Genomic DNA, 12,532 nt, shown 5'->3' with positions numbered 1-12,532 from the left:
GGGCAGGTCCCTCTGGGGCAGGTCCCCTATGGGGCAGGTCCCCTCTGGGGCAGGGCCCTCTGGGGCAGGTCCCCTATGGGGCAGGGTCCCTATGGGGCAGGTCCCTCTGGGGCAGGTCCCCTATGGGGCAGGTCCCCTCTGGGGCAGGGCCCTCTGGGGCAGGTCCCCTCTGGGGCAGGGTCCCTATGGGGCAGGGTCCCTCTGGGGCAGGTCCCTCTAGGGCAGGGTCCCTCTGGGGCAGGTCCCTCTGGGGCAGGTCTCTATGGGGCAGGATCCCTCTGGGGCAGGTCCCCTCTGGGGCAGGGCCCTCTGGGGCAGGTCCCTATGGGGCAGGTCCCCTATGTGGCAGGGTCCCCTCTGGGGCAGGGTCCCTCTGGGGCAGGTCCCTCTAGGGCAGGGTCCCTCTGGGGCAGGTCCCTCTGGGGCAGATCCCTCTGGGGCAGGTCCCCTATGGGGCAGGGTCCCTATGGGGCAGGTCTCTATGGGGCAGGGTCTCTATGGGGCAGGGGGGCGGCCCCAGCACCGCCCCCGCCCGCCGCTCTCGGGATGAGTGGGGCGCCGCGGCTCGGCCCCCCCCCAAGCCCAGCGCAAAGGGCGCCGCCGGCGGCCCCGAATCATCCCGAGAGCGAAACGCCGCCCCAGCACCCCCCCCCCGCCCCAGCGCCCACGGGGCCCTGGCGTCCGGGTGCAGCAGCGCCCGATGACCGCGGGGCCCAGGCGTCCGGGTACAGCAGCACCCAACACCCGCGGGGCCCAGGCGTCCGGGTGCAGCAGCGCCCGATGACCGCGGGGCCCAGGCGTCCGGGTACAGCAGCACCCAACACCCGCGGGGCCCAGGCGTCCGGGTGCAGCAGCGCCCGATGACCGCGGGGCCCAGGCGTCCGGGTACAGCAGCACCCAACACCCGCGGGGCCCAGGCGTCCGGGTGCAGCAGCGCCCGATGACCGCGGGGCCCAGGCGTCCGGGTACAGCAGCACCCAACACCTGCAGGGCCCCGGCGTCCGGGTGCAGCTGGGGGACCCAGGCGGCCGGGGGGCCCAGGTGTCCGGGGGGCCCTGGTGTCTGGGGGGGACCCTCAACTCCTCCTGGGGGACCCAGGCGTCCGGGGGGCCCAGGTGTCCGGGGCATCCAGAACCTTCAACTCCACGAAGGAGGAGCAGCGGGCCCAGGCGTCCGGGCCCCCCCCCCCAAGCGCTCACCTGGGCCCGGGAAGGGCGCGGGGGGGCCGCAGGGCGGCAGCTGCTGGTAGAGGCAGCCGGGGGGGGGCTGCTCGGGGTGGGGGCCGCCGTAGGGCAGCGACAGGTAGCCCAGGGGGGGGCCGCAGCCCGGCTGCCCGGACGCCAGGGCCCCGGCCCCCCAGGCCTGGCCGGGCAGGCGGCGGGGGGAGACCTGGGTGAAGGGGTCCAGGCGGCGGGGGGGTCCCGGGGGGGGGGGCGGCTGCCCCAGGGCTGGCGCGGGGCAGAAGGGTCCCGCCGGCGGCTCCATGGCGCTGCGGGGGAGGCGGGTGGGGAGGCCGGGGGCCCAGGCGTCCGGGCCGCCCCCCCCTCCCCCGCTTCTCTCCCGGGGCGGAAAGCGGGTGTCGTCCCGGCGGCATCCGGGGTGCGGGGTGGGGCCCCCACCCGGGTGGGGCCCCCACCCACCCCCGGGGCCAGGACACGCACCCAGGGCCCCATTGGGGGCTGCTTGGGGGGCCGATGGGGGCCGATTTGGGGACCAGTTTGGGGGCTGGTTCAGGGCCCCATTGGGGGCTGGTTGGGGTCAGTTCGGTGCCCACTGGGGGGCTGGTTGGGGGCTGGTTTGGGCCCCATTGGGGGCCCGTTGGGGGGCTGGTTGGGGTCAGTTCGGGGCCCATGGGGGGGCTGGTTTGGGGCCTGTTGGGGGCCGGTTTGGGGACCAGTTTGGGGCTGGTTTGGGCCCCATTGGGGGGCTGGTTGGGGGGCTGGTTTGGGGGCCGGTTCAGGGCCCATTGGGGGGCTGGTTGGGGGGCTGGTTTGGGCCCCATTGGGGGGCTGGTTGGGGAGCTGGTTTGGGGCCCATTGGGGGGCCGGTTTGGGGCTGGTTTGGGGGTCGGTTCGGGGCCCATTGGGGGGCTGGTTGGGGAGCTGGTTTGGGGCCCATTGGGGGGCCGGTTTGGGGCTGGTTTGGGGGTCGGTTCGGGGCCCATTGGGGGGCTGGTTGGGGGTCAGTTTGGGCCCCATTGGGGGATGTTTGGGGGGCTGGTTTGGGGCCCATTGGGGGGCCGGTTTGGGGGTCGGTTCGGGGCCCATTGGGGGGCTGGTTGGGGGGCTGGTTTGGGGCTGCACCGGTGAGCGTGGGGGGGATCTGGGGGGATCTGGGGGGATCGGGACCCCCCTGGCCCCCCCCCGGGCTCCTGCGGCTGCACCGGTGAGCGCGGGGGGGATCGGAGGGGGATCTGGGGGGCTCCAGGGAGGGGGGATTGGGGGGGGAATCTGCAGCCAGATCTAAAGGGATCTGGGGGGGTCCAAGGGAACACAGAGGGGTCCAGGGGGGTTTCCGGGGGGGTCCAGGGGGACAGGGGGGGTCCAGGGAGGTCCAAGGGGACACAGAGGGGTCCAGGGGGGTGTCTGGGGGGGGTCCAGGGGGATGGGGGAGGTCTGGGGGGTCCAGGGAGGGTTCGGGGGGGTTCGGGGGGACACAGAGGGGTCTGGGGGACACAGGGGGGGTCCAGGGGGGTGTCGGGGGGGTTCAGGGGGACAGGGAGCGTTCGGGGGGGTCCAAGGGGATGGGGGGGTGTCCGGGGGGGTCCAAGGGGACACAGGGGGATCCAGGGGGGGTGTCTGGGGGAGTCCAGGGGGACAGGGAGGGTTCGAGGGGGGTCCAAGGGGATGGGGGGTGTCCGGGGGGGTCCAGGGGGACACAGAGGGGTCCGGGGGGGTCCAAGGGGATGGGGGGGTGTCCGGGGGGGTCCAAGGGGACACAGGGGGATCCAGGGGGGGTGTCTGGGGGAGTCCAGGGGGACAGGAAGGGTTCGAGGGGGGTCCAAGGGGATGGGGGGTGTCCGGGGGGGTCCAGGGGGACACAGAGGGGTCCGGGGGGGTCCAAGGGGATGGGGGGGTGTCCGGGGGGGTCCAGGGGGACACAGAGGAGTCCAGGGAGGATCCAAGGGGACACACAGGGGGGGTCCAGGGGGACAGGGAGGGTTCGGGGGGGTCCAAGGGGATGGGGGGGTGTCCGGGGGGGTCCAGGGGGACACAGAGGGGTCCAGGGGGGTCCAAGGGGACACAGGGGTGTCCGGGGGGGTCCAGGGGAACACAGAGGGGTCCAGGGGGGTCCAAGGGGACACAGGGGTGTCCGGGGGGGTCCAGGGGAACACAGAGGGGTCCAGGGGGGTCCAAGGGGACACACAGGGGGGGTCCAGGGGGACAGGGAGGGTTCGGGGGGGTCCAAGGGGATGGGGGGGTGTCCGGGGGGGTCCAGGGGGACACAGGGGTGTCCAGGGGAGTCCAAGGGGACACATGGGGGGGTCCAGGGGGACACAGGGGTGTCCGGGGGGGTCCAAGGGGACACATGGGGGGGGTCCAGGGGGACACAGAGGGGCCCAGGGGGGTCCAGGGGGACACAGGGGTGTCCAGGGGGGTCCAAGGGGACACACGGGGGGGGGTCCAGGGAGGGTTCGGGGGGGTCCAAGGGGATGGGGGATGTCCAGGGGGGTCCAGGGGGACACAGAGGGGTCCAGGGGGGTCCAAGGGGACACACGGGGGGGTCCAGGGGGACACAGAGGGGTCCAGGGGGGTCCAAGGGGACACAGGGGTGTCCAGGGGGGTCCAGGGGGGACACAGAGGGGTCCAAGGGGACACAGGGGTGTCAGGGGGGGTCCAGGGGGGTCCTGGGGGACACAGGGGTGTCCGAGGGGGTCCAGGGGGACACAGCGGGGTCCAAGGGGACACAGGGGGGTGGCTGGGGGGGGTCCAAGGGGACACACGGGGGGGTCCGGGGTGGGGGGGGGGGAAATCCGGCTCCACCGCCCGCTGCCGCCGCTCTCCGCCGCAGGCGCCGCCGGGCCCCGAGACCCCCCCGGCCGCCGGCTCCCGCTTCCCCTGCCAGCTCTGCGGCAAGTGAGTGCCATGGGGGGGGGGCGGGGGGGCGCGGGGGGGCCCGGGAGGGGACGATGGCGCCGGCGGTGGCAGCAGCGGGCCCCCCCCCCCGTCCCCCAGGACGTTCCTCAAGGTGAAGAGCCGCAACGCTCACGTGAAGATCCACCGGCAGCCGGGGGGCTGGGGGGGGGCGCCGGGGGGGCAGCTCCTGGCCTGAGCCCCCCCCAACCACCACCACCCCGGGGTCCCCTCCCCGGCCCGGGGCCACCGCGTCGCGTCACGCGGCCGAGGACAGAGCCGGCGGGTTTATTGCAGAGCCGCCGCGCGCGCCGGACGGTGGGGGGGGGTCCCGGGGGGCGAGGAATAAAGGGGAGCAGCGTCGTGGGGTGTCCCCACGTCCGGAGTGTCCCCAGGTCCGGAGTGTCCCCACGTCCGGAGTGTCCCCAGGTCCGGGGTGTCCCCAGGTCCGGAGTGTCCCCGTGTCCGGGGTGTCCCCACATCCGAGGTGTCCCCACGTCCGGGGTGTCCCGTGTCCGGAGCGTCCCTGTGTCCAGCACGTGCCCGACTCCGGGGTGTCCCCACGTCCGGGGTGTCCCCAGGTCCGGGGTGTCCCCATCTCCAGCACGTGCCCGACTCCGGGGTGTCCCCACGTCCAGGGTGTCCCCAGGTCCGGGGTGTCCCCAGGTCCGGGGTGTCCCATGTCTGGAGTGTCCCCGTGTCCAGGATGTCCCCGCGTCCGGAGCGTCCCCGTGTCCGGACTGTCCCCATCTCCAGCGTGTCCCCGTGTCCGGGGTGTCCCCATGTCCGGACCATCCCTGTCTCCAGCGTGTCCCTGTCTCCACTGCGTCCCCACGTCCTGTGCGTTCCTGTCTCTGGCGCATCCTGGTGTCCGGAGTGTCCCCGTCTCCGGCACGTCCTGGTGTCCCGCATGTCCCTGTCTCTGGCATGTCCCCGTGTCCGGCACGTCCCCGTCCCTGCTGTGTCCCTGTGTTGTCCCCGGCACGTCCTGGTGTCCGGCATGTCCCCGCGTCCTCGTCCCCAATGTGTCCTGGTGTCCAGCACATCCCCGTTCCCGTCCCGACGTCTCCGTCCCTGGCGTGTCCTGGTGTCCGGCATGTCCCTGTCCCCACGTCCTCGTCCCCGACACGTCCTGGTGTCCGGCACGTCCCCGGCGTGCCCCCACGTCCCCGTCCCTGAAGTGTCCTGGTGTCCGGCATGTCCCCGTCCCCACGTCCTCGTCCCCGACACGTCCTGGTGTCCGGCACGTCCCCGTCCCCAGCGTCCTCATCCCCGACGTATCCCGGTGTGCGGCACGTCCCCGTCCCCGTGTCCTCGTCCCCGACGTGTCCCAGTGTCCGGCACGTCCCCGTCCCCGACGTATCCCGGTGTGCGGCACGTCCCCGTCCCCAGTGTCCTCGTCCCCGACGTGTCCCGGTGTCCGACACGTCCCCGTCCCCGACGTGTCCCAGTGTCCGGCACGTCCCCGTCCCCGTGTCCTCGTCCCGGACGCGTCCCGGTGTGCGGCACGTCCCCGTCCCCAGCGTCCTCATCCCCGACGTGTCCCGGTGTGCGGCACGTCCCCGTCCCCAGTGTCCTTGTCCCCGACGTGTCCTGGTGTCCGACACGTCCCCGTCCCCGACGTGTCCCGGTGTGCGGCATGTCCCCGTCCCCAGTGTCCTCGTCCCCGACGCGTCCCGGCGTGCGGCACGTCCCCGTCCCCGGCGCTCACACCTCCACGCGGGGGTCGGAGCCCAGCCCCTCGCGCTGCAGCTGCTCCTCCTGCCGCATCTTGGGCTTCTCCGTCCGCGTGTGCCACACCAACACCTGCGGACGGAGGGGACGTTGGCGGGTCAGCCGGGGCCCCGGCGTCCGGGCTGCGCCCCCCCCCCCCCCCGGCGTCCTCACCCGGGTGCAGTTGTCGGCTTTGGGCTCGAGCTCGTCGACGGAGACGAGCTGCTGCAGCAGGCTGCTCTCCAGGTAGCCGCGTTCGGCCCGCGGGTCGAAGCGGGCGCCGGGCCGGGCCAGCAGGAGCCGCAGGGCCACGGCGAAGCCGGCCATGTCCAGCGGGAAGGGTCGCTCGGGTTTCCAGGCGGCGTGGAAACCCACCACGCGGCCCCGCTCCACCAGCGGCCGCTCGAAGCGCAGGCCGCCCACCAGCCCCACCGGCCACACCGCCACGCGCCGCGTGCTGCGCATCTGCGGCGAGACGGCGGCGGCGGCGGCGTCACCCGGCGGCGGCGCCCGGCGGCGTCCCCCCGCCGCCGCCGGCGCGCACCCACCTCGTCGAAGAGCCGCAGGCTGTAGGTGTTGTCGTCGTCGGCGAAGTAGACGACGGCGGGCTCGGCGGCCGGCCGGGTCTCGCGCAGCCACTGCAGGGCCCGGTTGCGCTGCTCGGCGCCGCGGGGCCGCAGCCAGGCCGGGTCGCCGGGGCGCCGGCGGCGCTCGGCCGCCGTCGGCGCGTGCAGGTGGGTGAAGCGCAGGCCGCTCTGCGCCAGCAGCGAGGCCACCAGGGCCGAGGGCGCCGCCGCGTCCTCCACCACCACCCAGTGCAGCCGCGGCACGTGCAGCAGCGTCTGCGACAGCCGCACCAGCTCCGCCTTCTGCACCAGCCTGCGGGGCGGCCCCACGGGCGGCTATAGGGGGCTGCGGGGGGGGGGCTATAGGGGGCTGCGGGGGGCTGCAGGGGGCCGCAGGGGGACAATAGGGGACTTCAGGGGGCTGGTGGGGGGGCTGCAGGGGGCCGCAGGCGGCTATAGGGGGCTGCAGGGGGCCACGGGGGGGCCTATAGGGGACTTCAGGGGCTGGTGGGGGGGCTGCAGGGGGCCACAGGCGGCTATAGGGGGCTGCAGGGGGCCGCGGGGGGGCTATAGGGGGCTGCAGGGGGCTGCGGGGGGGCTGCAGGGAGCTACAGGGGGCTGCAGGGGGCTGCGGGGGGGCTGCAGGGGGACTATAGGGGGCTGCGGGGGGGGCTATAGGGGGCTACAGGGGGCTGCAGGGGGCTGCAGGGGGGCTATAGGGGGCTTCAGGGGGCTGCAAGGGGTCACGGGGGGGCTATAGGGGGCTGTGGGGGGCTGCGGGCGGCTGTGGAGGGCTGGTGGGGGGCTATAGGGGGCTGCGGGGGGCCGCAGGGACTGGGGGGGGCTATAGGGGGACTATAGGGAGCTGCAGGGGGCTGCGGGTGGTGGCTCTAGGGAGCTGCAGGGAGCTACAGGGGGCTGGTGGGGGGGCTGCAGGGGGCTGCGGGGGGCCGCGGGGGGGGGCTATAGGGGGCTGCAGGGAGCTATAGGGGGCTGCAGGGGGCTGCGGGGGGGCTGTGGGGGGGCTGCGGGGGGGGCTATAGGGAGCTGCAGGGGGCCACGGGGGCTGCAGAGGGCTGGTGGGGGGGCTATAAGGGGCTGCAGGGGGCTGTGGGGGGCTATAGAGGGCTGCAGGGGGCCGCAGGGGGCTATAGGGGGCTGCAGGGGGCTACGGGGGCTTCAGGGGGCCGCGGGGGGGCTATAGGCGGCTGTAGGGGGCTGCAGGGGCTGGGGGGCTATAGTGGGACTATAGGGGCCTGCAGGGGGCTGCGAGGGGGCTGCAGGGGGCCGCGGGGGGGGCTATAGGGGACTGCAGGGGGCTGCGGGGTGGTGGGGGAGTCTATAGGGGGCGGCAGGGGAGCCTCAGGCTGCAGCCAGGGCCGTGGGGGGCCGTGGGGGCTGTGAGGGGCTCACCTGACAAAAGTGGGGGGCTGTGGGGGGCTCACCTAGCGTAGGTGGGGACCATGGAGGGCTCTGGGGGGTGGTGGGGGGCTCACCTGGCGCAGGTGGGGGGCCGTGGGGGGCTCTGGAGGCCGTGGGGGGCGGTGGGGGGCTCACCTGGCGCAGGTGGGGGGCCGTGGGGGGCTCTGGAGGCCGTGGGGGGCGGTGGGGGGCTCACTGGCGCAGGTGGGGGGCCGTGGGGGGCTCTGGAGGCCGTGGGGGGCTGTGGGGGGCTCACCTGGTGCAGGTGGGGGGCCGTGGGGGGCTCTGGAGGCCGTGGGGGGCGGTGGGGGGCTCACCTGGCGCAGGTGGGGGGCCGTGGGGGGCTCTGGAGGCCGTGGGGGGCTGTGGGGGGGCTCACCTAGCGTAGGTGGGGACCATGGAGGGCTCTGGGGAGTGGTGGGGGGCGGTGGGGGGCTCACCTGGCGCAGGTGGGGGGCCGTGGGGGGCTCTGGAGGCCGTGGGGGGCGGTGGGGGGCTCACCTGGCGCAGGTGGGGGGCCGTGGGGGGCTCTGGAGGCCGTGGGGGGCGGTGGGGGCTCACCTGGCGCAGGTGGGGGGCCGTGGGGGGCTCTGGAGGCCGTGGGGGGCGGTGGGGGGCTCACCTGGCGCAGGTGGGGGGCCGTGGGGGGCTCTGGAGGCCGTGGGGGGCGGTGGGGGGCTCACCTGGCGCAGGTGGGGGGCCGTGGGGGGCTCTGGAGGCCGTGGGGGGCGGTGGGGGGCTCACCTGGCGCAGGTGGGGGGCCGTGGGGGGCTCTGGAGGCCGTGGGGGGCGGTGGGGGCTCACCTGGCGCAGGTGGGGGGCCGTGGGGGGCTCTGGAGGCCGTGGGGGGCGGTGGGGGCTCACCTGGCGCAGGTGGGGGGCCGTGGGGGGCTCTGGAGGCCGTGGGGGGCGGTGGGGGGCTCACCTGGCGCAGGTGGGGGGCCGTGGGGGGCTCTGGAGGCCGTGGGGGGCGGTGGGGGGCTCACCTGGCGCAGGTGGGGGGCCGTGGGGGGCTCTGGAGGCCGTGGGGGGCGGTGGGGGGCTCACCTGGCGTAGGTGGGGTCACCACGTAGATGGTGGGCAGCTCCGGGGGCAGCTGGGGGGGCGGCTGGGGGCCCCCCGGGCCGGGTGGGGGCCTCCCGCGGGGTTCGGGGCGCCCCGGCGGCCGGCGCCCTCCGCTCGCGGCCGTCCCCGGCGTCGGCGCCCGCCCGGCGCCGCTGCGAGCAGTCGCACGGCTGCCCTGGGGGCGGGGGCGTCAGGGGCACTCGGGGACCCGAGACGGGGGCACGGGGCAGCTGCGGACCCCGCGGCAGGGGGCGCTCGGGGACCCGGGGCACGGAAATGGAGCAGTCGGGGACCCGGGGGTGGTGGCACAGGGTCTTCATGGACCCCAGGGTGGTGCCGTGGGGCAGTTGGGGACCCTGGGGCAGGGGGATGGGGCACTCGGGACCCCGGGGTGGTGGCAGGGGGCACTTGGGGACCCCAGGGTGGTGGCAGGGGCAGTTGGGGACCCTGGGGCAGGGGGACGGGGCACTCGGGGACCCCAGGGTGGTGGCACGGGGCAGTTGCGGACCCCGCGGCAGGGGGCACTCGGGGACCCCGGGGCACGGAAATGGGGCAGTCGGGGACCCCGGGGTGGTGGCACAGGGTCTTCATGGACCCCAGGGCCGTGCCGTGGGGCAGTTGGGGACCCCGGGCAGGGGGACGGGGCACTCGGGGACCCCAGGGTGGTGGCAGGGGGCACTTGGGGACCCCGGGGTGGTGGCACAGGGTCTTCATGGACCCCAGGGTGGTGGCACGGGGCAGTTGCGGACCCCGGGGCAGGGGGACGGGGCACTCGGGGACCCCGGGGTGGTGGCAGGGGACACTCGGGGACCCCGGGGTGGTGGCACGGGGCAGTTGCGGAACCCCGCGGCAGGGGGACAAGGCACTCAGGGACCCCGGGTGGTGGTAGGGGACACTCGGGGACCCCGGGTGGTGGCATGGGGCACTTGGGGACCCCAGGGTGGTGCCATTGGGTAGTTGGGGACCCTGGGGCAGGGGACAGGGCACTTGGGGACCCCGGGGTGGTGGCACGGGGCAGTTGCGGACCCGGGGCAGGGGGACGGGGCACTCGGGGACCCCGGGGTGGTGGCAGGGGGCACTTGGGGACCCGGGGTGGTGGCACGGGGCAGTTGCGGACCCCGCGGCAGGGGGACGAGGCACTCAGGGACCCCGGGGTGGTGGCAGAGGGCACTTGGGGACCCCGGGGTGGTGGCACGGGGCAGTTGCGGACCCTGGGGCAGGGGGACGGGGCACTCGGGGACCCCGGGGTGGTGGTAGGGGGCACTCGGGGACCCCGGGGTGGTGGCAGGGGGCACTTGAGGACCCCAGGGTGGTGCCATTGGGTAGTTGGGGACCCTGGGGCAGGGGACGGGGCACTTGGGGACCCCGGGGTGCTGGCACGGGGCAGTTGAGCACCCTGAGATGGTGACAGGGGGCAGCTGGGGACCCTGAGGTGGTGACAGAGGGCAGTTGAGCACCCCAGGGGGGTGGCAGGGGGCAGTCGGGGCCCCCGGGGCAGTTGGGGACCCCAGGGTGGTGGCGGGGGGCAGTCGGGGACCCCAGGGGGGTGGCAGGGGGCAGTCGGGGCCCCCGGGGCAGTTGGGGACCCCAGGGTGGTGGCGGGGGCAGTCGGGGACCCCAGGGGGGTGGCAGGGGGCAGTCGGGGCCCCCGGGGCAGTTGGGGACCCCAGGACAAGACCATGGGGCAGCTGGGCACCCCGGGACGGCACACGGGGGGTCGGGGGGGACCAGGCACCCTGGGTGGTGGCGGGGGGCAGTCGGGGACCCCGGGCTGGTCGAGGGCCCTCGTCCCCCTCCCCGTGTGTCCCCACCCCGTGTCCCCCCCCGCCGTGTCCCACCGAGCTGCAGCAGGGCGTAGAGCAGCCCCCCCAGGGAGGCGACGAAGTAGGCGACGAAGACGTTCCTCAGCTTCAGCCTCATGGCGGCGGCGGGGCTGGGGGGGGGGGGCTGCTGTCGGGGGGGGGGGCTTGGCCCAGCTGCCCCCTCAGGGCTCCCAGTGCCCCCCCCGAGGCTCCCGGTGCCTCCCCCAGTGCTCCCAGTGTCCCTCCCCAGTGCTCCCAGTGCCCCCCAGGCTCCCAGAACCACCCCAGTGCTCCCAGTGCCCCCCCCGAGGCTCCCAGTGCTTCCAGCACCCCCCAGTCCCCGCTAGTGCTCCCAGTACCCCCCTGAGGCTCCCAGAGACCCCCCCCAGTGCTCCCAGTACTTCCAGTGCCCCTCTAGTACTCCCAGTGCCTCCCCCAGTGCCCCCCCAGGCTCCCAAACCACCCCACCCTTCCCAGTGCCCCCCCGAGGCTCCCAGTGCCTCCCCCAGTGCTCCCAGTGGCTCCCCCAGTGCTCCCAGTGCCCCCCTGAGGCTCCCAGGGACCCCCCCAATGCTCCCAGTAATCCCAGTGCCCCTCTAGTGCTCGTAGTGCCCCCCCAGGCTCCCAAACCACCCCACCCTTCCCAGTGCCCCCCCCAGGCTCCCAGTGCCCCCCCAGTGCCCCCCTAGTGCTCCCAGTGCCTCCCTCGGGGCTCCCAGCGCCCCCCCGGAGCTCCCAGCCTCCCCCTAGCGCTCCCAGTGCCCCCCAGCCCTCCTGGAGTCCCCCTAGGGCTCCCAGTGCCCCCAGTCCTCCCAGTGCCTTCCCCACGGCTCTCAACACCCCCCCAGTCCTCCAGTGTCTTCCCCACAGCTCCCAGTACTCTTCCAGCGCTCCCATTGACCCCCCAGTGCTCCCAGTGCCCCCCTTGGGCTCCCACCAGTGCTCCCAGTGCCCCCCCAGCCCTCCCACCAGGCCTCCCAGTGCTCCCACTGCCCCCCTTGGGCTCCCCCCACTCCTCCCAGTGCCCCCCAGCCCTCCCACCAGTCCTCCCAGTGCCCCCCAGCCCTCCCACCAGTCCTCCCAGCGCTCCCAGTGCCCCCCTTGGGCTCCCCCCACTCCTCCCAGTGCCCCCCAGCCCTCCCACCAGTCCTCCCAGCGCTCCCAGTGCTCCCCTTGGGCTCCCACCAGTGCTCCCAGTGCCCCCCAGCGCTCCCACCAGTCCTCCCAGCGCTCCCAGTGCCCCAGCCCCGCCCGCGGGCCCGTCTCCATGGCGACCGCGGCGAGGGCGGGAGCGCGGACGTGGCGCTGTCGCCATGGCGACCGCGGCGGCCGCGGGGGGCGGGGAGGCGGCAGCGGCACCGCCGGGACTCACGGGAGCGGCCCGGGGGGGGGGGTCGGAGCTGAGCGGGACCGACCGGGACCGGCCGGGGGGGGGGGGGCGGGGGGCGGCGGAACCGAGCTGCCGCCGCCGCCGCCGCGCAGCCTCCGCGGGCCCCTCCCCGGCACTTCCGGTCCGGCCGCTGCTGCGCTCCGGGCCGCTTCCGCCCAAGCGGGTCCGTCCCCGCCGGGGGCCCGCCCGGGAACTGCGGCCGGCACTTCGGTTCCGGGGAAGGGAGGTGGGGGGGGGAGGGAAAACAGCGCGCCCGGACACCTGGGCCCCCCGGGGTGGGGGGAGGGGGGACGAACCCGCCGCAGGGAGCAGACGGCAGCGCCTCGAGCTCGGTTTCGGGTTTTTTTTTCTTGGTTTTATTCGTCTTTTATCAAAACGCCGCGCGGGCGCCGCCCCCGCCCCGGGGTGCTGGCTCAGCAGGTAAAAACGCCACCGGGGGGGGGGGAAGGGAGGGGAGCCCCCCCGAGGCCGCCGGGGGGGCCGGGCAGCCGCAGGACCCCC

At 75.6% G+C, this 12,532-nt stretch overlaps 1 protein-coding gene across 1 annotated transcript in view; it reads right to left on the bottom strand.

Annotated features, from left to right (window-relative positions):
• Window positions 1-4,271: 4,271 nt before the first annotated feature.
• B3GAT3 (beta-1,3-glucuronyltransferase 3) overlaps window positions 4,272-12,532 on the bottom strand; it is an 11,683-nt gene continuing 3,422 nt past the window's right edge. Inside the window, 3 exon segments of the mRNA XM_068923633.1 lie at window positions 4,272-5,879; window positions 5,961-6,251; window positions 6,335-6,665. Coding sequence (XP_068779734.1) covers window positions 5,781-5,879; window positions 5,961-6,251; window positions 6,335-6,665 — 721 coding nt within the window. The 3' untranslated portion in view covers window positions 4,272-5,780.

The sequence above is a fragment of the Struthio camelus genome, chromosome 35, assembly GCF_040807025.1.
Source record: "Struthio camelus isolate bStrCam1 chromosome 35, bStrCam1.hap1, whole genome shotgun sequence".
In the NCBI taxonomy this organism is placed as follows: domain Eukaryota; kingdom Metazoa; phylum Chordata; class Aves; order Struthioniformes; family Struthionidae; genus Struthio; species Struthio camelus.
The sequence above is the reverse complement of the archived record's forward strand: the minus strand, read 5'-3'. Positions and strand labels throughout refer to the sequence as shown.